Source organism: Coregonus lavaretus (genome assembly GCF_964263955.1).
Source record: "Coregonus lavaretus genome assembly, chromosome: 9".
Classification (NCBI taxonomy): domain Eukaryota; kingdom Metazoa; phylum Chordata; class Actinopteri; order Salmoniformes; family Salmonidae; genus Coregonus; species Coregonus lavaretus.
The window spans coordinates 48,175,638-48,201,390 of record NC_139996.1 but is presented as its reverse complement, the minus strand read 5'-3'; the positions used below and the strand labels follow the sequence as shown (position 1 = coordinate 48,201,390).

General features: G+C 45.2%; 2 protein-coding genes across 2 annotated transcripts; one reads left to right on the top strand and one right to left on the bottom strand.

Annotated features, from left to right (window-relative positions):
- Positions 1 to 457: 457 nt before the first annotated feature.
- On the top strand, positions 458 to 3,259 carry LOC311135381 (uncharacterized protein; the record flags this gene model as incomplete). The annotated part of the gene is made up of 8 exons (XM_084169317.1): positions 458 to 538; positions 661 to 741; positions 1,320 to 1,378; positions 1,789 to 1,858; positions 1,946 to 2,035; positions 2,707 to 2,790; positions 2,897 to 3,001; positions 3,125 to 3,259. The coding sequence occupies 8 exons, from the start codon at positions 458 to 460 to the stop codon at positions 3,257 to 3,259; spliced, it is 705 nt and encodes a 234-aa protein (XP_084025443.1).
- Positions 3,260 to 5,528: 2,269 nt separating this feature from the next.
- LOC311135514 (phosphatidylinositol 4-kinase beta-like) lies at positions 5,529 to 20,019 on the bottom strand (the record flags this gene model as incomplete). The annotated part of the gene is made up of 11 exons (XM_084169525.1): positions 5,529 to 6,366; positions 6,519 to 6,639; positions 6,899 to 7,031; positions 7,319 to 7,470; positions 7,716 to 7,829; positions 7,943 to 8,066; positions 9,740 to 9,844; positions 9,965 to 10,074; positions 10,209 to 10,442; positions 10,706 to 10,933; positions 19,567 to 20,019. 11 exons carry the CDS (start codon positions 20,017 to 20,019, stop codon positions 6,185 to 6,187), a joined length of 1,956 nt encoding a protein of 651 aa, XP_084025651.1. The 3' UTR covers positions 5,529 to 6,184.
- Positions 20,020 to 25,753: the final 5,734 nt, after the last annotated feature.

The window sequence follows — 25,753 nt, the reverse complement described above, 5'->3', positions numbered from 1 at the left end:
CCATTATGGACGAGTGCAGGTACTTCAGACATATTCTTAACATTTATGAACACACCTGTGTATTTGAACTCCCAATTGTCTCTGGGTTTTCTTTTGTATGTCTGTCCCTAATTGAAACCTAGGGGAAACTTGTCGTACGAACATCATGTGGGCTCTATATCACTGCCAGGGATTATACTCAGAACTGAAATCGCCTGCCAAATGTTATAGACATCTACAGCTAACATATAGAGAGAGGTCTGGAGACTGAAGGAGTTTTTTCTTTATAGCAAAATGAAGAGGACATGCATCACCTGTGCATTGTGAGGGGAGTGGAGAAGCAGCTGTGGTGGAGCAGAGTCATCCAGGAAAAAATCCTGGACCCATGGGTGAGAGATTCTCAACTGGTCTTTCGTCTCAAATGCACCTGATTTGTGTCAAATGACGCACATGCTATAGGTCTACTTATATTTCCTGGATGAAATGTAATGTTTCTCTGTCTCTTTTAAAGGGTCTCGTCCAGGTGGTCCTCACCAACAAGAAGCTGATTGGTATTAAGGTACAGTCAGGCAATTTTTCACAGAAAAAATGTAAAGTGGCAAATGTCCATTTACCTATTTGAATAAATACATGTTGACAGAAAATGAAATTACACGTTCTAATCTCTTGCCTCATTTTTAGTTCCTTGGTAGAAGGATCCATGGACTCATGTCCGGCCTTGTCAAGAGGAGGTCTGAGTTCACCTATTATGAGGATGCCCAGGTACACCCCGTTGTTTCTCTGTGTTATGATTTATTTCAGTGTTTGGTTGAGGGGTTTTCAATATGGTGGTTTTCAGTGTTGGGCTGACAGTGTCACATGTTGTGTGTTAAACAGCAGGTGGATATCTCCACCACAGTGGAGGGGTACCAGGAGAGGGGGGATGAGATGATGGCATATCAGTTCTCCACCTCTGACATCATCACCACCCCTCATGAGCCGTCCTCTGGCTCCTCTCACCAGTTCCCCCAGAATTCTCCGCCTCCCCCTTTCCCTTCCGATTCCCCTCCCAGTCCCCCTCCACCTTACCACTCCACCCAGGACCAGGACCAGACCCCTGACAGCACTCCTCAGGTAAAACTCTTTCTACAGTCAATAATTCTTATTTCATTTGTACTTGTGTGTACAGGTGTGTGTCATTGTTTTGGTATCGATAGGTTTGTGTTGTCTGTCAAGGGTCAAGTTGTTAGGTCAAGATGAAAGTATTGTTATGATGTCACTGAATGTTTTGTCTGCTTCAGTTGATGTTGCAGGTGAAATGCAGTTTAGTAGAGTTTAAGTTAATGTGATGTCTGTTTTAGGAGTTTGAGGAGGAGTTTGTGGAGGAGCAAAATAATGCTGCAGATGTGCCCCAGTTGCGGTGGGTTCGCTTTCATGTGTTCATCTATAGTAAAAACCTTTGCTTTGAAATAATCTGCCCAATATTGTAGTTATACAGATGTAGGATCTTATTTTGAGACAGTTTGCTACAGCAGGAAAATAATCCTGCAGCAACAGGATACATTTTTCGTTAGGGCAAATCGAGTCTAAAATTTCAAAGTGGAAATTACAAACTTGAAAATTCCAAATACGCTACAAGTTTGCATTTCCTGCCGTGCAGGAAAATTCTCAGCAACAAAAGAGTGATCAAATTAAGATCCTACATTGGTATGGTCTTTCTGAATCCTGCAGTTATAATATAGGCTAACATAAAATTATTTCTTAATTTCATGGCACTGATGTTTTAGCTTCTTAGGTTGAACATTTGTTATTGAACATTTCTATTTACAGGCGTTACTTTGAAAACCAAGGGACAACCAACTTCTCTCTGAGGCTGGCCGCTATCAGACGTGCTATGGAGGTGAGAAAATGTGAATTTAGCACCTTTTGTATTTCACTTCATGAACATTTCTGGACTATTTGTAAATGTACTGTCTTGTTCTCACAGGCTCTGACATCCTCAGACAGTACCTCCCTCAATTACCTCACCCACGCTGGGAGGATGGTGTTGAGTGGACTATCCGAGCTCAACCAGCAGGTAACCAATTACATAATTGTGCAACGTTCATCAGACCAGATATATAGTTCCCACTGGGCACAGATGTCATTTCAACGTCTCGTTTTGATTTACATTTGGTTGAGTTGTCAACTAATGTGAATTCAATGTGAAATCCCCCCAAAAATTAACGTAATTGGATTTAGGTTAAAAGACGAAATTCCCTTACGTTGATGACTTCTTTCAAATCCAATCAGTTTCCCACTTTGATTCAACATCATCACATTGACATTTTTTATTGATACAACATTGATTCAACCAGTTCTTGCACAGTGGGTTACCTTTAGGCAACAGTGATTCATAGGGTTTAGTTGAAAAGTTTCAACGTCATACTAGCCAAACAATCGGAGGCCCTTTGAATTACAGACCTGAATCTTTGAGTTTATGATCTAAGTTTTAAGGAATTTTATGATTGTTTTGTTTTGAGGATGTGAGGCAGTTTCAGCAGGCCTACGACCTACTGGTGAACTTCATTAATGAGCCAGCAAACAGGGAGCGACTAGAGCAGGAGATGGCTCTCGTAGGAGTAGGTCTACATGCAAGCTTGAGCGTTAGCTGCAGGCACCGTCTTCTCATCTAACATCTACTCAATGAGACTTTCTAAAGTGCTTGTCAATGAAGATTATGTAATTATCCTATTTGTTTGACTTCAGATCGACCGCATCAACTTCGCAGATGTTTTTTATGAATTCGTTCTACTAAGCCTTCTAGAAGGAAAGACATCTCTTCCTATATCTGTAAGTGGCCCTAAGAATGGAACATCCTGTTGTTTATCTATGCTATACACACTGTTGTCATATCAGATCTGTAGACACTCACTCATGTCCCCTGTTCCTTCTCCAGGAGCCTGGTAGCTTCCTTTATCTGCTCCTGCAAGTCATAATGAGGATTGACCCTCCTGGAGGAGCCTGGACAGAGGCTGCTGAGAACTTCTACCTCCTCGTTAAGGTACATTTGTGTGTCTCTCTCTCTCTCTCTCTCTCTCTCTCTCTCTCTCTCTCTCTCTCCTCTCTCTCTCTCTCTCTCTCTCTCTCTCTCAATAATAGTTGATGATGTGTCTGTTGTCAACAGGGCCAGATGAAGGCATGGCTACAATCCATCTTCAACCTCAATGACTCAATCTATGAAAGCCCAGAGAGGCTCTCGGGGGAGGTGATGCGGAATCTAGAAATACAGGTTGAGTTCCTGCTGTCCAGCCTGGATTAAGGTTCCCAAACTGAGCTGAGGGCCCCATCACAAAATAAAGTCTTTTGCATTTACAGTTTTTCTCAATTGCTAAAACACTAAACCCTATTGTCTGAACCAAATGCTCAGTTGCCTGAACCCACTGATTGAATCAATCACTCTTTTGGCAAAACCATAAGCACTTTTCACCTGTTTAGACATAACTTGGCAACACATTTTCATTGTGATGCACCCGTGCTGCATAATGGTGAGCACAGGTGACAAAAGTCAAACACAATTAGAGCACAGGTGTCACTACTTGAACACAACAACTCAAAATTGATCACACTTGTGGCTAATGATGTGAGGGAACATATACAGTAAGCCAGTTCAGAGAGCACTGGTTTGTGAGGCCCTACAATGGATAGAAATCTGAGAGGAAGAGTTCGTGTGAGAGGAGGTCGAGGTGGTCGAGGTGGTCAGCGAAGACAAAGAACAGTAATATCTGATGAAATCAGAGCTACTGTGATTGATCATGTTCTTGTCCATGGTATGAGCATGAGGGAGGCTGGACAAAGGGTACAACCAAACATCAGTAGATTCACTGTGTCCACCATAATCCGAAGATTTAGAGAAGAGAACAGGTAATTACCTTTTTTTGACATTATAGGACAGTATGTAAATGTTGACAGCAATTACTGTATGACATACTATATACTGTACCACAGTATACTGTAAGTAAATATATGTTTCAGTACATCACTGTACCAATGTACTGTAGTATTGTAATGGAGGGTTGGTCTAACTGTTTGTAGGCCTAGTATTCCGTGTATATTTTTTGTAACTCCATGTTCTCTTTTTGTAGAATTGAAAGACTGCCACATGGGGGTGGGAGGACAGGTATGTTCTCCCCACACCAAGAGACCCTAATTGTTGATATGGTCCGTGAGAACAATGCCATTAAACTGAGCGAAATTCAGCAGAAGATCATTGAGGACCATTTAAATTTTGAGGGTATCAACAGTGTCAGCCTCTCTACTGTTGATCGTGTCCTCAAGCGCAACAGACTGCGCATGAAACAGTTACAGAGTGCCCTTTGATCGCAACTCAGACAGAGTCAAAGAGCAAAGATTCCAGTATGTACAGGTTGGCATATATCCAGACACATTCAATGTTGATTACTCTAAGTAGTGATTTACTGTAGTGGCCTAAATCACTTTTTCCGTATCACTTACAAAACTATATCTATTTCTACAGAGGGTTTTTCAACTGGATGCAATGGAAAGACCCCATCAATACATCTACATGGATGAAGCTGGGTTTAATCTCACCAAAAGGAGAAGGAGAGGCCGTAATGTGATTGGCCATCGGGCCATTGTTGGTGTTCCTGGGCAGCGTGGTGGCAATGTCACATTATGTGCTGCCATCAGCAATCATGGGGTAGTCCACCATCATGCCAACCTGGGGCCCTACAACACTCACCAGCTCCTCATTTTCCTCAATCCCATGCGAGATGCTTTGTTAGGGCAGCAGGATGAACATCCCATCTATGTTGTTGTTTGGGACAATGTGAGTTTTCACAGAGCCCTCCAGGTTAGAGAGTGGTACAATATGAACCAAGGTTTTATCAATCTTTGCCTTCCACCGTACTCCCCTTTCCTAAACCCCATTGAGGAATTCTTCTCCTCATGGCGGTGGAAGGTATATGAACGCCAACCTTACACCAGGGTAAATCTCCTGCAAGCCATGGGACTTGCCTGTGGTGACATAGGTGTGGAGGCATGCCAAGCCTGGATACGGCATGCCAGGGGTTTTTTCCCCCGTTGCCTGGCCAGACAAAATGTGGCCTGTGATGTGGATGAAGTCCTGTGGCCTGACCCAGTACGGAGACATGATGCTGTGGCTGAGTAATGCACTTATTCAGTAAGGACAAGAGTCCCTAGAGAATTGAACTGTGACGATAGAGAACAGTCTCTTTTCTATTCATTGCATTTCTATCTATAACACTAAGTGCGTTACAGATGTGCTCTACTGAATGAGCCCCAGTTGTCCAAAACCCAGATTGAAATGAAACTGCACCTGCTATTAAGGATGGGAACAAAAACACATACAACCAGCAGCTTTGCTGCATGCTTGGACCCCTAATAAGAGATTAGTGGGTCCTAGTTCAATTTTCCAGTTCAAGTTTAAACATCATTCAAAACACATAAAAACCTTGGATGAAGGAGTTGTTTTCCAGACAGATAACACTCATACACCAATGGTTGTTATAGTCCTTTTTCCCCTCTCTTCGGGTTGGCTCACTCTTGATAACCACAGAACTTTCAGAGAACAAAGAAAATGTCCATTAGAAAACCTCAGCAATTGATATGTCTTGTGCTTTCGTTGTCGTTACATAGTGGTTTCTCAACTTCTCAAAGTCAATTTTGCTCTAAGAACAAAAATAAGTACATATATTCTATATGTACTGCTTTGTGATGCTCTTGCACAATTGATCTACAGTTATTCATTTTTCATCCATTCTGAGAAAAGTCTTCTTGGCTCCTCTGAATATAGACCACTACCACATTGCCCCTCCCCCTTTTCAATGAAGTACCTTCTCCGATATTGATACTTATCCTTTTCGTGTGTGATTTGAACTGTGCGTTATGCCTCGTTTTAGAACAGTCAATGCGGTAAATGTCCTATGGATAGGAGGACAAGAGGGAGAGGAGGTGCGGACTCCCCCTCCACAAGGCCAAAACAAGGAGGGGGTAAACAGTGGTCCGTCTAAGACAAAGAACATACCGAGTTTGCAAACAGGTCCTGTAGCACTAGTCTATACACAAGTCCATTTTCCTAAATGTGCTGCTATGGCAAGCACACATGCGTGAGTCCATATGCACATGTTCACCACCATCTTTATATGTATGTTTGCTTGCTCTCCCATGTGGTTGTCCCATGTAGTAGAGTTTGGTGTCGAACTGTTCACATGATGCCGTTGGTGAAGTACTGGAAGCCGTCGTAAAGCTTGGTGGTGATGGAGCGCATGGAGCCATCCACCATCTGCTCCACCAGCACCTGTAGCTGCTCCTCCGTCAGGCTCATGTGGAAACGTTCCTTCAGGTAGCGGATGGTGCTGGAGCCATGGAAGCAGGGTAGGTGAGAGCCTGGTGGGGGAGGAGAGAGGGGAGACCCAGGGAGAGGGAGTCAGAGGAGTTGCAATCCCAAGACCACAGAGAAACCGGGCAGATAGATAATGTTTATGGAAAAACACCACAACACACTGGTCATGCTAATATACCGTTTTAGCTAACAGTACCTTGCTGCATGATCTCCACTATTTGGACCACCTTCTCCATGTGTTTGCGAGCAGCTATCAGGCCCTGGAGCATCAGCATCTTGTAGTAGTTGAACATGTCTCCATCCAGGCCTCCCATCACCTGAGAGAACCACAGACAACAGAGGTTAGTCTTTACACATAAAAAACCAACAGGTTATGCAGGCTACTGCAGCTAACCAGCAAACTCGCTAATAGCATCTTTGAACACTAACAAATGTATGCATTTATGCAGTGAACATTTTGTGAGGTTTCTAGCTAGATTGTTAGGCAGCTAGTTGTATGATCAATTCCACAGTGTTCTCCAGTATACACTTATATGACAATGCAAATTCGCATGCAGTATAATTCATTTGACTCACATCCACAAATTCGCTGGTGAGCTTAAAAGCGGAGGTCTCAAAGCCCAGGTTCCTGGGCGAGCTGGACAGGATGAAGCCAAAGTCAATGTGGATTATGTGGCCCTCCGAGTCCAGGAGGATGTTTCCATTGTGTCTGGAGAAAGACAGAAAGGAGATGAGGGATAGGGGAACTGAGTAAAGGGTATAGGAATAGAGGAGAGGGTGGGATGTGGTAGTTGATATCAGACCACAAAAACTGTGTTTACACAGGCAGCCCAATTCTGACCTTCTGCCCAATTATTGGCAAAAGATCAGAATTGTGCAGCTTGTGTAAATGTAGCCAAACAGGCTCAAAGACAAAGGAAGCTAAGAGGGGAAATGGAACATGTGAGTAATGTAACGAGTGAAACTGAAGAGGGGTGAAAAGGGAGGGCTGCCCACCTGTCTTTAACCTGCAGCAGGTAGCAGATGAGACTGTAGCCGGCGCAGCTCTCCACAAAGTTGCACTGGGCGGTGAGGAAGGCCTCGGTGGTGTAGCTGCCGTGCTCCTGCAGGAAGTAGTCCAGCAGAGACAGCTGGCTCTGCTTCCTCACCTGGAGCACAGAAACAGCATTTTGTATGAAATAGCAACAGACACAGTATTCCATTAGAAAAAGCTACCGACACGGCATTCCATTAGAATTAGCAACTGACACGAAATTACTTAGATTATCAAAATCTTTCATCCCAAGAGGTACTGGATTACATAGCTAAACAACTCGGCTTGAAGTTATTGTTAGGCAACTTTGTCATGAGATTTCAAGTGCACAATTGGGTCCATCTCATTTTCTCTGCTCACCTGGTGCAGAGAGACAGCGTTCAGCACGGGCTCGATCATCCCGCTGTCCGATGACATCACCAGGATCTTATAGGGCTTGATCCACAGGGGGACGTGCTCCTGCTCCCAGATGGACTGGAGAGGAAAGGGGAGTAGTGGAGCGAATTAGTGATTGAATGAATGCTAATAAGAATAAATAATTCAGAGCATTTCTGTGGAATGGGACTCTACTGTGGAGAGTCAAGTACCTGTAGCTGGCTGAGCACCTGGAAGGCCAGTAGCTCTTGCCTCAGGTCGTCCCCACACTTCACGATGACCGACAGCAGCCGCCAGTTTGGCAGGTGACCGTAAGGGGAGCCCTCCCTTATCCGCCTGAGGGATGGAGAGAGCGGAAAGAAATAGTGAGACACAGCAAATGACTTTACAATGCCACAATGTGTTGTCTTCACTGCACTAAGTGGGACAGACATGTATCCTCGGGTGGGGGATTGTGTATGCCCATCCATTTTGTCTCTTCTAGTAATTACACTGCTCAAAAAAATAAAAGGGAACACTTAAACAACACAATGTAACTCCAAGTCAATCACACTTCTGTGAAATCAAACTGTCCACTTAGGAAGCAACACTGATTGACAATACATTTCACATGCTGTTGTGCAAATGGAATAGACAACAGGTGGAAATTATAGGCAATTAGCAAGACACCCCCAATAAAGGAGTGGTTCTGCAGGTGGTGACCACAGACCACCTCTCAGTTCCTATGCTTCCTGGCTGATGTTTTTGTAGTGGTAGCATGAGACGGAGTCTACAACCCACACAAGTGGCTCAGGTAGTGCAGCTCATCCAGGATGGCACATCAATGCGAGCTGTGCCAAGAAGGTTTGCTGTGTCTGTCAGCGTAGTGTCCAGAGCATGGAGGCGCTACCAGGAGAAAGGCCAGTACATCAGGAGACGTGGAGGAGGCCGTAGGAGGGCAACAACCCAGCAGCAGGACCGCTACCTCCGCCTTTGTGCAAGGAGGAGCCGGAGGAGCACTGCCAGAGCCCTGCAAAATGACCTCCAGCAGGCCACAAATGTGCATGTGTCTGCTCAAACGGTCAGAAACAGACTCCATGAGGGTGGTATGAGGGCCCGACGTCCACAGGTGGGGGTTGTGCTTACAGCCCAACACCGTGCAGACGTTTGGCATTTGCCAGAGAACACCAAGATTGGCAAATTCGCCACTGGCGCCCTGTGCTCTTCACAGATGAAAGCAGGTTCACACTGAGCACGTGACAGAGTCTGGAGACGCCGTGGAGAACGTTCTGCTGCCTGCAACATCCTCCAGCATGACCGGTTTGGCGGTGGGTCAGTCATGGTGTGGGGTGGCATTTCTTTGGGGGGCCGCACAGCCCTCCATGTGCTCGCCAGAGGTAGCCTGACTGCCATTAGGTACCGAGATGAGATCCTCAGACCCCTTGTGAGACCATATGCTGGCCCTGGGTTCATCCTAATGCAAGACAATGCTAGACCTCATGTGGCTGGAGTGTGTCAGCAGTTCCTGCAAGAGGAAGGCATTAATGCTATGGACTGGCCAGCCCGTTCCCCAGACCTGAATCCAATTGAGCACATCTGGGACATCATGTCTCGCTCCATCCACCAACGCCACGTTGCACCACAGACTGTCCAGGAGTTGGCGGATGCTTTAGTCCAGGTCTGGGAGGAGATCCCTCAGGAGACCATCCGCCACCTCATCAGGAGCATGCCCAGGCGTTGTAGGGAGGGCATACAGGCACGTGGAGGCCACACACACACACACTACTGAGCCTCATTTTGACTTGTTTTAAGGACATTACATCAAAGATGGATCAGCCTGTAGTGTGGTTTTCCACTTTAATTTTGAGGGTGACTCCAAATCCAGACCTCCATGGGTTGATACATTTGATTTCCATTGATAATTTTTGTATTTAATAAGATTATTTCATTCATTCAGATCTAGGATGTGTTATTTTAGTGTTCCCTTAATTTTTTTGAGCAGTGTATATTTCTATGTACCAATCACCCACCTGACTTTCTCCTGCCAGGGCTCCTTGAGCGCCACAGCGGACGGGTCCTCCGGATCTTTCCGGAACGTTGTGGGGGTGTGGGCCAGGTTCTCTGATAGACGTCGCCTAAGACAAAAGAAACATGCGGTTGTAAAACAGCTATCCAGACCAAAACTCTATAACAAGAAAGTCTTAAAGACAAACTACAAGCTAGCAGGGCAATTCTGTCAGGCAGTGACCCTGTACCTGATGTCGCCAGCGGCGATGAAGACAGGCTCCTTGCTCTCCGTGCTGGTGATGCTGTCCACAGAGAACTGGGAGATGTTGTCACTGCTACTGGTGTGGCCTTCTGGGAGCTGGAACCATAGAAGGACCCCAGAGTTAAAAGTACATTCAAATCTGATTCACCTCCTCCTTCCCCAACAACCTAGTCATCAAAATGTGACTTAAAGTCAGACGGTGCCACCATGTGGTTGCCATGGGTACCTACCTCCACTTCCAACTTGCCGATGTCATCCACGGCCCAGGCCTCGTCGTCGTTGTCGTAGTTGGGCACGGTGGAGAAACTGCCGGCGCGCTGCTCGGCTGTGATGCCAACGCACTCCGGGAGGAGGTTGTCCACAGAGCGGGCGCTGCGGATGCATGTCTCCGGGATGCGCAGGGGAATGCCGGACGTCTCGAACCTCTCGCACTCCAGCACCTCCACGTAGATGATGTACGGGGCCTGAGAGGAAGGGGAGAATGAAGAGGTCACTGGAGTTCTAGACCTATTTTTGTAAGGTATATTTATGCAGGAAGTCCCATTGACAAAGAGCATTGGGGCCCACTCCATCTAAACTCCAGGCTCCTCAGGAAATAAATAAACTAACAAATGAGTTAACTAATTAATCGTGTCAAACTACTAGGCATTCTGGTCACCTTGTTTTTGGAGCCTGTTGTGTGTGTGTGTACCTCCTTATACATGTGTATTACAACAAGTTGCCTCACCTTATCTTTGGAGTTGAGCACCACGGCCTGTGTGTGGGGAATGCGCACCACGTGGTGGTCGAAGGCTGCAGTGGGCAGCCAGACGCGGGCTGGCAGCTTGTGGTTGAGCTGTGACAGCTCTGAGATGAGCTGCCAGGTCTTCTGCTCCTTGGTGGGCAGCGTGGCCAGCCGCTTTCCGATGCCCATCAGAGACTTGATGAACTCCCTCTGCAGTGTCAGGCCCAACGGCTACAGAGAGGAGGAGCGAGGTTAGGAGGAGGAGAGCTGGTTAGAATCTAGATCAAGACACATGTCTTTTTGTGTTCTGAAGACATTTACAACAAGCTACAGCAAATAACAAGTGGCACATCTTTTTTTTAGGGTCCTTCCTTGAATGACTGCACAGACAAAAAAAAAAAAAAAAAAAAGAGGCTGAGAAAGGAGGGAGGAAGATGGGTATGATGGGAATTGAAAGAAGGATGTTTTAGGAGCGGAATCTGAAGAGAAAACCAAGGGGAGGTATAAGACTAAGAATGCATGGGCACAGGGAGAAAGAAGCAAATAAATTAAATTCTGTCAACCCATTGCAGTACCACATACCAGCACCAGAGATCAGTACCACAATGGTTAAAATGAGAGACTTGAGCGAAACCCAGATACCAAACAAGCTCTTGGGCCTTGGAGATGTTTAGTCAACTTATGGTGTCCAATATCTTCATATTTAAAGTATGAGCAATATTCAATACCATTATAGTAGGTCAAAGTACAAATCTAGGAAGTCCTTTGTTCTACAGTCCACCATTAAGGCTACTTTGAAATTAGATAACATCTCAATCATAAGGTTACTATATAAAAAAAGTACTTACATTTTGTTTTGTTATGGAAACAAGTTCCAATTAAGTAGGATAACATATGGGACAGTTAACATTTTTGTTAAAATACTTAACACAAGAAAAAAAGGTTCATTTGTTAGTTCTTAGTTAAAGGTAGACTCAGTGAAATGTATGTTGCCACGAGCAGCACCGCAGATATTGAGATGAGCGAGATAAAATACTTTGCTCACACAGTCGCACTGTTACAGCATGGTAGCCAAGGGACCAAAACAGCGGAGAAGTTGAGCCTCGCACTTCAACGCTCTTAGTTGTTGTGGAAATTGACCCACTATGCTGTTTACTTTCTGCATCTACGTCATCCCACTGAGTCTACCTTTAATACCAGGTAGGCCAATTTTTGCCACATGAACTACTGCCAGTGGCGTATTTGTTGCTTAGGACTACCATGTAAAATGTGTAAACGTGTGTAATTATGACTGACTTTGACTGACTCTCCTTCAGTAAAGGTTACTCCAGGTGTCTTTACATTTAGCTGAGTCTCCCCATTCCAAAACTCCCAGAAGCATTTTTCAAAAACATGAAGCAAGTTATCCGATTACAGAGAGAAAAACAACCCAAGGGGTTGAGACCATTGCACTACATGCCAATGTCCATACTTTTATACCACAAAGAAATCATGCCCAATGCATACATGTGCTAGTTGGTGTGGACATTGAAACAGAGCCTAGAGGTGGCGTTGACACACAGATTAGGGCTAGGGCTGTTGCGGTGACCTTATTACCGCCAGTCACGAGTCGTGACCGCAGTTAAATTCCCGTTAGTAAAGGTACTCCCAATCCAAAACTGCGCAAATGAACGGTGCTGATGGATAGCCTACCAAACTTGCTAATGGCCTGGAACTCAGTGCTCTATTGTCCCTCTAATCACATCATGATTTAATTTGAATAATCTGAATGATGAGGACAAATAATTATGGAAGTTACAGTTCCTGTTCCGAAATGGACACGGGAAAGCCCCGGACCCAATATGCATACATTTTTAAAACCTCTCCCGAAAGGACAACTGGTCTGATCCGAGTGAGGGAAGCAGCAGAAAAGCCAATTGTTTTGCTACTTTATTCAACCGGACCCATGGGAGGGGAGAGAGCGAGAGCGAGGCTGTTAGGGAGTGGAGGCCGTTCGGTGTGTGTGTGAATGTATGAGTAAGCACCATGAGCCTGAGAGAGAGACCGCAACCACTGTTAACTTCTTGGTAGTTATTTATCATCCAATCCGATTATTCAGTACCTGTCTTGACTGTATCAAACTGAGAGAAGCTAGCTAACTCGGCTAATTGAGCCTAGCCATAACATTACTGCGCTTTTCACCGTCCTACCGTTAGCCTACACATAACTCCACTCAGACTATAGCGTAAATAGCAGCATACCCGTTGGCTTTTGGTCGTTGTAGCCTCTCATTTCACTTTTAATTCCATCTTCCATTGATTAGATCTCCCCCTCTCCAAATCATCAATATATAGAGTTGCATCATGCAGCCCTTTATGTTTTGATTTCTAAGACATTCCCTGGTTTATAAGCCTATCACAACTAAATCAATAATGGATTTTATTGTGATGGCTATATTAAAAATGTACTTTGACTTTTTAAAATCTAGATGTTCCAAAAGCGCGCTAAACATGTTTATGTTAATTAACGGTCAATTACCGTGAGACCGGCAGTCATTTGCATGACAATTACCGCCTGCCAAAATGTCATGACCGCCACAGCCCTAGTTAGACCTATTCAAAACCACAGATTTTCCAGGACGAGGAACCTGTATTTCATAGCATTTCCTTGGTCTTTTTGTGTTGACAGGCAAACCAAGCAGCTTCCTTAGCATTCTACTTTTGTAGTCAAATGTCAAAATGCCTTTCCTGTGAAGAAGTGTATTTTCTGGATCATGACCAAACGTCATGACTTCCTGACATTACTTCCAGAGTGGACAGGACGTTCTGTTGAGGAAGGGTCCCCGAGTGTTACTGGGATCGGATTTCCCTACTGATTCTGGACCCATGCTTAACGAGGCAAAATAATTGGTGTTCCAAGTGGCTGGGTAACACTTCCCAAAATGTAATTCATAGATTTGAAAAGGTAGAGTGGATATCTGCTCTATCATATAGAGTCGAGTCCTGTTAGGGCTGGCACAATTACCGTATATATTTTACCTTTATTTAACTAGGCAAGTCAGTTAAGAACATATTCTTATTTACAATGACGGCCTACACCAGCCAAACCCAGACAACGCTGGGCCAATTCTGCGCCGCCCTATGGGACTCCCAATCACGGCAAGTTGTGATACAGCCTGGAATCGAACCAGGGGGTCTGTAGTGACGCCTCAAGCACTGAGATGCAGTGCCTTAGACCACTGCGCCACTCGGTTATGGATGAAGCCGGCACAAAAATAAAATAACCCGTCTTTTTTTTTGTGGAACAACTGTTCATGGACTCAACAACATGATGAAACTTTGCTCCTTGCTGAAACAAGCAAGGTGTTGTAGCAAACGAGTCTTCTGCTCTATTGCACTCCATTGTAAAGTGCAAGGGTGACAATATACACTACATTACCAAAAGTATGTAGACACCTGCTTGTCAAATATCTCATTACAAAATCGTGGGCATGTTGGAAGATGTTGGAACATTGCTGCGGGTACTTGCTTCTACTCAACCACAAGAGCATTCGTGAGGTCGGGCACTGATGTTGGGCGATTAGGCCTGGCTCGCAGTCAGCGTTCCAATTCATCCCAAAGGTGTTCGATGGGGTTGAGGACAGGGCTCTGTGCAGGCCAGTCAAGTTCTTCCACACCGATCTCAACAAACCATTTCTGTACAGACCTCGCTTTGTGCACAGGGGCATTGTCATGCTGAAACAGGAAAGGGCCTTCCCCAAACTGTTGCCACAAAGTTGGAAGCACAGAATCGTCTAGAATGTCATTGTATGCTGTAGCGTTAAGATTTCCCTTCACTGGAACTTAAGGGCTTAGCCCGGACATTGAAAAACAGCCCCAGACCATTATTCATCCTCCACCAAACTTTACAGTTGGCACTATGCATTTGGGCAGGTAGCGTTCTCCTGGCATCCGCCAAACCTAGATTAGTCCGTCGGACTGCCAAATGGTGAAGCATGATTCATCACTCCAGAGAACGCGTTTCCACTGCTCCAGAGTCCAATGGCGGTGAGCTTTACACCACTCCAGCCGACACTTGGCATTGCGTATGGTGATCTTAGGCTTGTGTGCAGCTGCTCGGCCATGGGAACCCACTTCACGTTGCTTCCAGAGGCAGTTTGGAACCCGAAGACAGACTATTTTTATGCGCCATAAGCTTCAGCACTCGCCGGTCTCGTTCAGTGAGCTTGTGTGGCCTACCACTTTGCGGCTGAGCCGTTGTTGCTCCTAGACGTTTCCACTTCACAATAACAGTACTTACAGTTTACCGGGGAAGCTCTAGCAGGGCAGGAATTTGACAAACTGACTTGTTGGAAAGGTGGCATCCTATGACGGTGCCACGTTGAAAGTCACTGAGCTCTTCAGTAAGGTCATTCTACTGCCATGGTTTGTCTATGGAGATCACATGGCTGTGCTCGATTTTATACACCTGTCAGCAACAGGTGTGGCTGAAATAGCCAAATCCACTCATTTGAAGGGGTGTCCACATACTTTTGTCTATATAGTGTATTTGACCGCAACTGGATCCAAATAACTGAAAATGTAATTCTCATGCTGATTAGATTTTCAAATATGTAATGCATTTCAGGAGTCTAGCCTAAAATGAGCAATTAGCTGTAGGATACTTTCCGGAATGTACCTGTATAGACAGTAACTGCTCACCCAATAGACATGTAACCAAAGGACACGTTGCTGATGACAACTGCCTTGGGGATAGAGTCGACAGGGAGACCGAGCCTGAGGCTTGGGTTACCTGCAGAACACAACAAGGTGTGGCAGAAATGCATTTTCTCTGTGTGCATGTACGTCAGCAGTAGAGCAGACGTCCTTTGCACTTGTTGTCCAGGTGATTGTTGAACACAGGGCGACGTGTTAGAATACCATTTTGTAAGGGCGGAGCTAAAATCGGGTGACAACGCATAGCTCCTCTGTACTAGCCTATCTGATGAGGAAGTCAGTCTAAAGACCTACAACTGATTTTACAGCAGTCAAATCAATGTTGAGGCATTTGCCTGCCACCGAACGTCTTTATGTTCAAGTGAATAATGCTGGGCCCGACATTGATGCTTGACCAAACGGATAAGTAAAAAATAATAATAAATCACGCTAAAAATCACAAAAATCAAACAATTATGCTACCCCAATCAGAATTTGATCAAAGTGTCCTCTGTTATTGTAGGCCTACAGGCACGAGTGGTCTTTCAATCATGCAGTCGCAAGATGTGTTTTTGAGATCAAAGCGAGACTAGCTCCACGTGAACATGTTGATATTGATTGCTAGTTAGTGAGCTATTTACCCAGTTATAGCCAATTTTTGGTCAGAAATGAAAATCTTGGAAAAGTCATGGTGTGTCCATCACCTGCATGTGTTCAAGTGGGTAGTTGCCAGAGGAGAGAGGGGGTGAGAGACATTGCGCAGCAGGTAAAATAATGATATCGCCTATAGACTAACTAGATAGCCATTTCAAAACATAGTGAGTGGCTGGTTCTCGCTAGTTAACTATTAGCATGTATTAATGTCATTGTCATGTCAGATGTCCTATATCCAGATAAACTTTCCACCGGCACTCACGTATAACCGCAAATGGCCGACATGCAGTTGATACAGGTGTGTTGATGAAACCAATATTGCATACTCCGGTTGTAAAACAGTCTCTCAAACGCTCAGAATTTGCTAGGATTCTCCTCTATTCAATACTGGCCATGTAATTCTGACATATATATACACACACATATATATACACACACACACTACTGTTCAAAAGTTTGGGGTCACTTAGAAATGTCCTTGTTTTCAAAAGAAAAGCAATTTTTCGTCCATTAAAATAACATCAAATTGATCAGAAATACAGTGTAATACGCGCTTTCTATTCTGGTTAGAGCGCTGTTCTGTGAAGGGAGTAGTACACAGCGTTGTACAAGATCTTCAGTTTCTTGGCATTTCTCGCATGGAATAGCCTTCATTTCTCAGAACAAGAATAGACTGACGAGTTTCAGAAGAAAGTTGTTTGTTTCTGGCCATTTTGAGCCTGTAATCGAACCCACAATTGCTGATGCACCAGATACTCAACTAGTCTCAAGAAGGCCAGTTTTATTGCTCCTTTAAAATCAGCACAACAGTTTTCAGCTGTGCTAACATAATTGCAAAAGGGTTTTCTAATGATCAATTAGCCTTTTAAAATGATAAACTTGGATTAGCAAACACAACGTGCCATTGGAACACAGGACAGATGGTTGCTGATAATTGGCCTCTGTACGCCTATGTAGACATTCCATTAAAAATCTGCCGTTTCCAGCTACAACATTAACAATGTCTACACTGTATTTCTGATCAATTTGATGTTATTTTAAAAATGGACAAAGAAAATGCTTTTCTTTCAAAAACAAGGACATTTCTAAGTGACCCCAAACTTTTGAACGGTAGTGTATATAGAAACAGAAATAATTTGTGTAAAGCGACAGCTGCATCTGTAGTTAAACCCCTCATGTATGTTTACATTGAATCCCACTCTGGGGGGGAAATGGTGCTATCTGAATCCACCACAGTGCCCCAGCCCGGCGGCTATGTTGCCAAGACGACGCGAGGTGGGCAGGAAGAGGGAAGTAGTGAGGCGGAGAGGGCATACCTGGGCACTGACAGCTGAGCCCAGACTGTAAACAAAAAAGGGCTGTAATGCAACACCCACCCAATCTGCACTGCGGGGGTGGTCCCACTCACATTACAGCGCGGCTCAAAATTGTGGACATATTTCACAGCATTCTTCTTCCTCTTCACTGTGATTGGTGCCTCTTGGTTTTTCCTCACTGTTGCAATCCAGCCAGAGGCCAAGTAAAAAGATCAAATCAAAATGAGTCAGGTCAGTCCTTAGGCCAATAACCAGGACTAACAAGATGGCGTGTGAAGCCTTATCAATAAGGACTATCAGTACAGTATTTATTATCAAAGCAAAATGGACTGCTTGGCATCCAACTAGTGATCACTGTGTACTAATACCACAGAGTTTCTAAACCCAGAGGCGCAACACGCGAGACTTCCCATAATGCTTGCGAAGCAGACTCAGCAGACCAGACCAGGGTTTGGTAAATTAATGGGAGAAGTGAAAAATGTATTCTTAGTTGTTACGTTTCTCGAAATCTAAATGCAACACATAGATTCAAGCTAGGCTTAAGTAGCGGAAACTGTCATTACTACAACCTCATGAAAGTGACAGGTTTTTATTTGACAAAAACTTTGATATAAAGTTGTTTTTGTTGAAAATAAAAACCTGTCACTTTCATGAGGTTGTAGTAATGACAGTTTCCGCTACTTAAGCCTAGCTTGAATCTATGTGCCTTTGATTTGACGGCCTGCACGACCGTTAAACCAGACGATGTGTTTCTGCACATGAGCTTAGCTAGCTAACGTTGCCAAAACATCACCTACAAGCGTGATCGGGGATTTCTATTGGAGAAGCAGTTTCTGCCCATCTTTGCTAATACATCCTAAAGAGCAAAGTCAATAAAGCGAAGTGCCCTTGAACTCCTTTGGGCTGTTGGTTGCATTCTGTGGATTGTTAATGTGCTCCACCTGCCCTACAGGATTCTTCACAGCACAGACACAGATTAAACAGGGATCACTGGCCACAACAACATCAGCAGGGAGGTTTGATGCAGGCATACGTGGGGAAGGGAGGGGAGGAAAACAGAGTGAGGGAGAGCGAAAGAGAAGGAGAGGAGATTAGCTGAGAGAGGGATGGGTAGAGGATTTTTAAAAAGGATGACAAAAACAGGCACAAAAAACAGAATAGAGAGAGACTAGAGGTGAGAGGAAACATTGGTAGTAGGGAGAAAATGCATAACACAGCAAGATGCCTGGGAGAGTCCAAGAAAGCGTTGAACGAGGGGAGAGGGACCATCTTTCTGCTATAGTTCAGGACCTTGTCCCATCTAAAACTACCCAATTTGATTTCTCATAAAATAACTGATCCCCTGATGAGAGAGAGAGAGGACTGACAGAAGGTTGCAAGCCAGACAATCAGTGAGACCGAGAGAAAGGCCAGACAAGAGGAAGCAGAAAACTTCCACAAGAACCATATCGCTCGTCAACACTGACACAAATCCTGCCCCAACACAAACATGCTCACAATAGCATCTGCTAAACAATCCAATGTCTGCAATGATAGAAAGTGACCAATTTTTTCACCAAGCTCTCCATTCGAGAGGGACCCACCCTCAACCTCACACCAGCTGCAGAGCAATCTAGCTGAGAAGTCCAGCCAAAAAGGAGAGGGAGGACACTGCACGCCCAAAACAATAGGGAGGGAACTCTGGAGATGTGGGACAGATGCTACCTAACCCCACCCCCTTCTTTATTAGTTAGACTGAGGGTAGTCTGGCTAGACCATAGAAAGAGCTGGAATAACGCTCTTCAATGTCCAAAACTCGTACTCCTGGGCTCCCAAAGAATGTTCAATTTTGACAGAACAGTTTTTGCACAAGTAATATTATTGTGAGACATGGAAGATGAGCCTGCAAGTCGCAAGCAAACGCTGCACCTGCGAATAATAAAAAGTATTGCTGACTCAGCACACTCCAGCATGGCTGATCCAAGTTTCCCTTGCTGAATCCCACAGTGTTCTGTAGGACAACCATTTACTACTGACACACAGATGGAGAAAAACTTGGTATTCAGGTTACTCAGGGTTTCCTGTGCTTTATCATCCATAGGGACTATAAAAGAGAACATGTATGCAACAGGCCTACTATTAAAGATTAAAAACGTACAAAGACATTCTATACTCTACAACTCTGATCCCACTCTCCCTTCCCTCTTTTTGTATGACAAAATATGTTAAAAAAGGTACTCACCTCATCGTAGCCGCTTTCCACCTTGGGGTTGCTGGCTGTTCTCCTGAGGCTACTCCCCAGGCTTGTGCAATGCGTGGCGTCCGACTTGGATCGCTGATGTGTCCGCTTGGAAGGCGAGAGGTAGGCATCGGCAGGGAGGATTTGGCTGTCGGGGGCCGGGGGCGGCTCCACGGTGTGCCGCTGGTGGTGTCGAATGTGGGCAACGTCCCGCAGCCCAGGGCTGGCGTCCGCAGCACCGGCGGGACCCACACCTTTAGAAGCTGAGTGGGGCTTTAGTTCGTCTGAGAGGATTAGCTTGCGCAGCTTGGTGCCGCGCGAGTGGCGCTGGGTAGAGATGTGCATGTCGGAGGAGTAGGCGCCGAGCAGCCATGCCGTCTGCAGGGAGAAGGCAATGCTCTGGCGGCAGCGGTGCACCACGTAGGGCCGGATGGCGTCGCCCATATCCTCGTCCATATAGGAGATGCAAAAAAGTTTGGTTAAAATTAGAGCTAAAGTTAAAGATGACTATATGGGAGTAAGAGAAGAAGAGTCCCATTTAAAGGTCCAATGCAGCTGTTTTATCTCAATTTAAAATAGTTTCTGGGTAACAATTAAGTACCTTACTGTGATTTATTTTAAATTAAAATGGTCAAAAAGAAACTAATAGCTTCTTAGCAAAGAGACATTTCTCAAGCAAGAATTTTGATAGGACTGTCTGGGAGTGGTGTGAGTGGGGAGGGGAAAACTAGCTGTTATTGACAGCGGTTTGGAGGTGTGATGTCACCAGGCAGGCCAACATTTCGTCTCACCACCATAGAATGACATTTCAGGCGTCTTTTAAAATGGCTCTTACACTAAAAACGGCATTGTAATCTTTCAGAATTTCACTGTTATTCCAACCTCAGTGTGGAATATATATAAAACACAGGAAAATCATGTTGACTACACTAAGGTTTTTAAGCAAACCTGGGACTTGAACCAACTATGAGAAGTCGGCATTTGATTTACAGTACTTACGAACAAAGGTCAGTTCAGGCGGTTACTGCAGTTTTGCGAAGGTCGGATATACAGGCCCTTTTGAAGTAGCTTCAGGGGGAGGGAATTTCAGCAACACACTACAGTACTAGACCACACCTTGAAGTCTTAATCGTCGCCACTTCTTGCTTTGTATTTAATTTGTCATGTCAGTAAAGGAAAATCTAAACAAACTCATGGTGTCCAATGACTAATTTGTCTGGTGAATGTCATTCATTATTTCACAATTGACTCATTCAACCAATATGTAATGATACTGTACACAGCTGGTTTTATATCTGTTGTTTTTACCTGCCAAGCTCCATTTTCTAATTCTTGTGGAAACGTTTTTTTGAATGTTCTTAAAGGGTTACAGTGGAACCGGACACTAAAATGGAAGTTACTCACGCATACAAACACACAGATTTATTTTCCACTTGTTGCAGGACCATTGCAGTTTTTCCAAAACCAATCATAGGTTTTTCTTCCCTTGCAGCCTCTTCTCTTCTGGCTGCCTTTGTGTTCTTTGGTTTCCACCTTTCTCATATCTTCCTTTGTCTTGAGGTCCTCCTGTTTCTTCTAGTCAGCTTTAATCCGTTTCTGTGTAAGTTTGTCCCACTCTGTCACACCCTGGCTCGGGGACTCATTATGTTGAGCCAGGGTGTGTTCATTCTATGTTTTTTGTTTCTTCGGTGGGTGTTCTAGGTTGTCTATTTTCTATGTTTGCCGGTGTGACTCCCAATCAGAGGCAACGAGTGTCAGCTGTCGGCTGGTTGTCTCTGATTGGGAGCCATATTTAATCTGTCGGTTTTTCCTTGGGTTTTGTGGGTTCTTGTTTCGAGTTAGTTTAGTTTCACCGTGTACTGTCACGTTATCGTCTTTGTTTGTTTTGATCGTGTTTCACTTATTAAAGAATATGTTTGCTTGCAACGCTGCGCCTTGGTCTACTCAATCCTACGACGATCGTGACAGAAGAACCCACCAAAAATGGACCAAGCAGCGTGAAGAGGAGAGAGGAAGGACCTGGGATCAGGGGAGTAGGAGTTTCGGCTGGGCCACGCTAAGTGAAGAGGAGAGAGGCTGGTCTATGAAGCAATGGATCGAGAGTCTGGCGAGAGCTAGGGAGGCCTGGTCCACGGGGAGGAGAGAACCCCAGAAAATTTTTAGGGGGGGGCTCACAACGTGGACGACGGGGCAGCAGGAGGCCGCGATGGAGCGGTCCAGCGGGTGTGAAGAGGAGGCCGCCAGGTTAAGGGGGCCACTGGTCACAGAGGAGAGGGAAAGTGTGGAGGCACGGCGAGAGGTACTGGGGTGTGTTACCAGTCCGGTCCGGCCCGTTCCTGATCCCTGCGTAGGGCCAGTGGTGTGTGTCCCCAGTACGGTCCGGCCTGTTCCTGTTCCTCGCATCGAGCCTGTGGTGCGCGTCGCCAGCCCGGTTCGGCCTGTTCCTGCTCCCCGCACCAAGTCTGTGGTGCGTTTCGTCAGCCCTGTCCGGTCCGTTCCTGCTCTCCGCACCAAGTCTGTGGTGCGCGTCGCCAGCCCGGCCCGGCCTGTTCCTTCTCTCCGCACCAAACCTGTGGTGCGCGTCGCCAGCCCGGTCCGGCCTGTTCCTGCTCCCCGCACCAAGTCTGTGGTGCGTCTCGTCAGCCCTGTCCGGCTCGTTCCTGCTCTCCGCACCAAGTCTGTGGTGCGCGTCGCCAGCCCGGCCCGGCCTGTTCCTTCTCCCCGCACCAAACCTGTGGTGCGTGTCGCCAGCCCGGTCCGGCCTGTTCCTGCTCCCCGCACCAAGTCTGTGGTGCGTCTCGTCAGCCCTGTCCGGCTCGTTCCTGCTCTCCGCACCAAGTCGGTGGTGCGCGTCGCCAGCCCATTCCGGTCCATTCCTGCTCCACGCACCAAGCCAGGGGTGTGTATCGTCAGCCCGGTCCGGTCCGTTCCTGTTCCACGCACCAAGCCAGGGGCGCGTGTCGTCAGTCCGGCTCCGGCCAGCGGGGCTAGACAGGACCAGGAGTACTTTGGGGGGTTGGAGAGGAAGTGGGGATCAAGCCCGGAGCCGGAGCCGCCGCCGAGGAGGAATGCCCACCCAGCCCTCCCCTGTTTTGCTCGTATTTAGGCGCGGTCGCAGTCCGCGCCTTTAGGGGGGGGTACTGTCACACCCTGGCTCGGGGACTCATTATGTTGAGCCAGGGTGTGTTCATTCTATGTTTTTTGTTTCTTCGGTGGGTGTTCTAGGTTGTCTATTTTCTATGTTTGCCGGTGTGACTCCCAATCAGAGGCAACGAGTGTCAGCTGTCGGCTGGTTGTCTCTGATTGGGAGCCATATTTAATCTGTCGGTTTTTCCTTGGGTTTTGTGGGTTCTTGTTTCGAGTTAGTTTAGTTTCACCGTGTACTGTCACGTTATCGTCTTTGTTTGTTTTGATCGTGTTTCACTTATTAAAGAATATGTTTGCTTGCAACGCTGCGCCTTGGTCTACTCAATCCTACGACGATCGTGACACACTCGTTCTCACTCTTAAAAGCAGCCAGATACTTGTTTCTGACTACCTTGACCCATTTCTCCTTTATAAAATCCTTCTGGGCCTTCTTAAACTTCATATCTTTGTGATGCCTCTTTTGTCCCAACTTCTTGTTCTTCTCCTACTTCTGTCTCTCATTTTCCATCTTTTTCTGCTCCATCTTTGATGGCTCTTTCCATGACAGACCAGGGGAAAGCTATTATCCTATTGATGTCACTTGTTAAATCCACTTCAAATCAGCGTAGATGAAGGGGAGGAGAGGTTAAAGCCTGGAGACATGGATTGTGTATGTGTGCCATTCAGAGGGTCAATGGGCAAGACAAAATATTTAAGTGCCTTTGAACGGGGTATGGTACACTGATACGTTCTCATACTTACAGCTATACATACTCACACTTTCATACTCACATTCACACACGAACCCCACCTTCAACAGGTCTGATCACATACAAGGCCCCTGGATAGGCAATCGAGTAGGCTACTTCCTTACATCAAACTAGATGTAGCTCCGGCGCTGAAGTGCTCTGGCATTTACAGGACAGAGCGTACTCACCAATTCTTGCCCTCTCACTGTTTATTCTCTTCCCCTTGCGCCTTATCGCTCTATATTTGTATCTGTTTATGCAACCTATCTTCCTTGGCCATGCATGTATGTGATAGAGACAGAGATACTAATACTTTATGGGAATTAACCCTGTTCTTAGAATCAGCACTGTAGAACATAGCGTGTATAATAAGTATAGTGTTAATTGCAGTGTAGCCTAGGTTGCCTCTGGCTATGAATGTTTCTGTACTTGTATCAGTACATTTTTGGCTAATAACATAGACCTAACAATTATTGTAAATGTGTGTTTACCTTGTGTTATAATAACCTATTTTCAATTTAAATGATAGGACTGACTGAAAAGCTGACTTCCTCCATTATAGGCTCCTGGTTGTAATTATTACATGTGTAAGCCCACAACAGCATTGCTGTTAGATAGCTTCATTTATTTAGTTAGCTATACGAAATTAATAATAGCCTAAAACTTATATTAGCTGTATGGCTAGCTTTATTCAAAATAGCAGAACATACCTGCCAGGCGACAAGTCAGCTCTCCCGCGCTGCCTCTCTTTACGCGAAAATCGTCATGCAGACTTGTGCCCTCATGGAGATTCCGTGCAGTGGATAATTAATACTGAGGTTTTAATTTGTGATACTTCACTAGGCTAAAACAAGGTTTACTCGTTCATTCGTGTCGGTCAACCACTGAAAACATAAATGTGTCAAACTTTGTCTGCCTCTTCTTATCCATTTGGTGGAATTTCAACCATGCTCCGTCTTCTCTGCTTCCCACCCCTCCTCGTGCACTTCTCCAATCCTTCCTCTCAGTCTCACAACAAGAGGATAATGCTGGTGTCTCGTTTCCCCTAGCAACCAGTTGCTATAGGAATATTCCTTAGTGTAGGCGCCAGTCTGTCAGTAGCTCTGCCAGCCTATGAAACCAGTAGGTTGATAGGAGAATAACTTTCATATGTTCTAATTATTAGCTTTGAGGGTTGATGGGTGGGCCTTAACCCTTTTAGCTCATCCCTAGCCTAGCTTTTAATACGAATTGTAATTCCTAACATATCATACAAAATGGGTGATGGACATCCACAAATTAATACATGCAATATGAAACGTAACATATCTTACTAAACGGAGTGTATCGGATTTACGTACAGAATAATACGAAATACTCCGTTGATTTTTATGGTGAAAATAGCTTCCCCAAACTTGAAATCCACGCCCCACCTATATTAGAATAACTATCCACATTTACTTTTCCTCAGCCAAAAAGAGAAGTAACAAACAGCAAACTCACTAGCCTACTACTATCCCCCATTCTATTCGTTCTGTGTGAAAATGAAATAGTCTATTCCAAACAGACTCTGGGCCAGTTATGGGATGATAGATCCCAAACTCATACAACCAGTAGGCCTATAGGCTACATGCAGAAAAAGTTAAAAAGCAAATGAGGCTCATGCAACATGATGAGTTGACACTTGCAGGGCGAGGGAAGAATGAATTCATTTTAAATGGACCGCGCTTGCCCGGACATTTGTCACTTGTTCGTACCCACTTATGCCTGGAGCCGGCCCTAGTGAGTGTGAGAGCGAGAGAGATCAGGTAAAGTTCTGGAGATAAAGGAATACAGGTACTGTATGTGGAACTTTAGTTAGACCCAGTATGGCTTATCAATACACTTGACCATTTAGAATATGTCCCTGTTCAATGAGAGGATGTCTAAACACAAATGGGGGATGTCAGCCATGAATTATTCTAATGACAGTGATCTGAAATATACACTATATTCCCTATGTAGTGCACTACTATTGACCTGGTCAGAAGTGCGTGTCATTTGGCACAGAGCCAGTAACTCTCCTGTGGATGAAAATCTTCCTCTACCTCGTCTGTCTTCTTTATTAGTATCTCCTCCCCTCCTCACGCTATCGCCACGCCACAAACCAGCTTCAACACAATCCATTTAAAGTAAAATACATACCTTGGAATACTATTACTATAGTGTTTGTTAATGTCAGACATAAACATACAAACAACTGTACAGTACTGGTGAAACGCAGTATTTTAACGTTTTAGGAACTTGCTTATCCAAAAAAAGAAAAAGAATGACAATCCAAATCACAACCTTGTTTT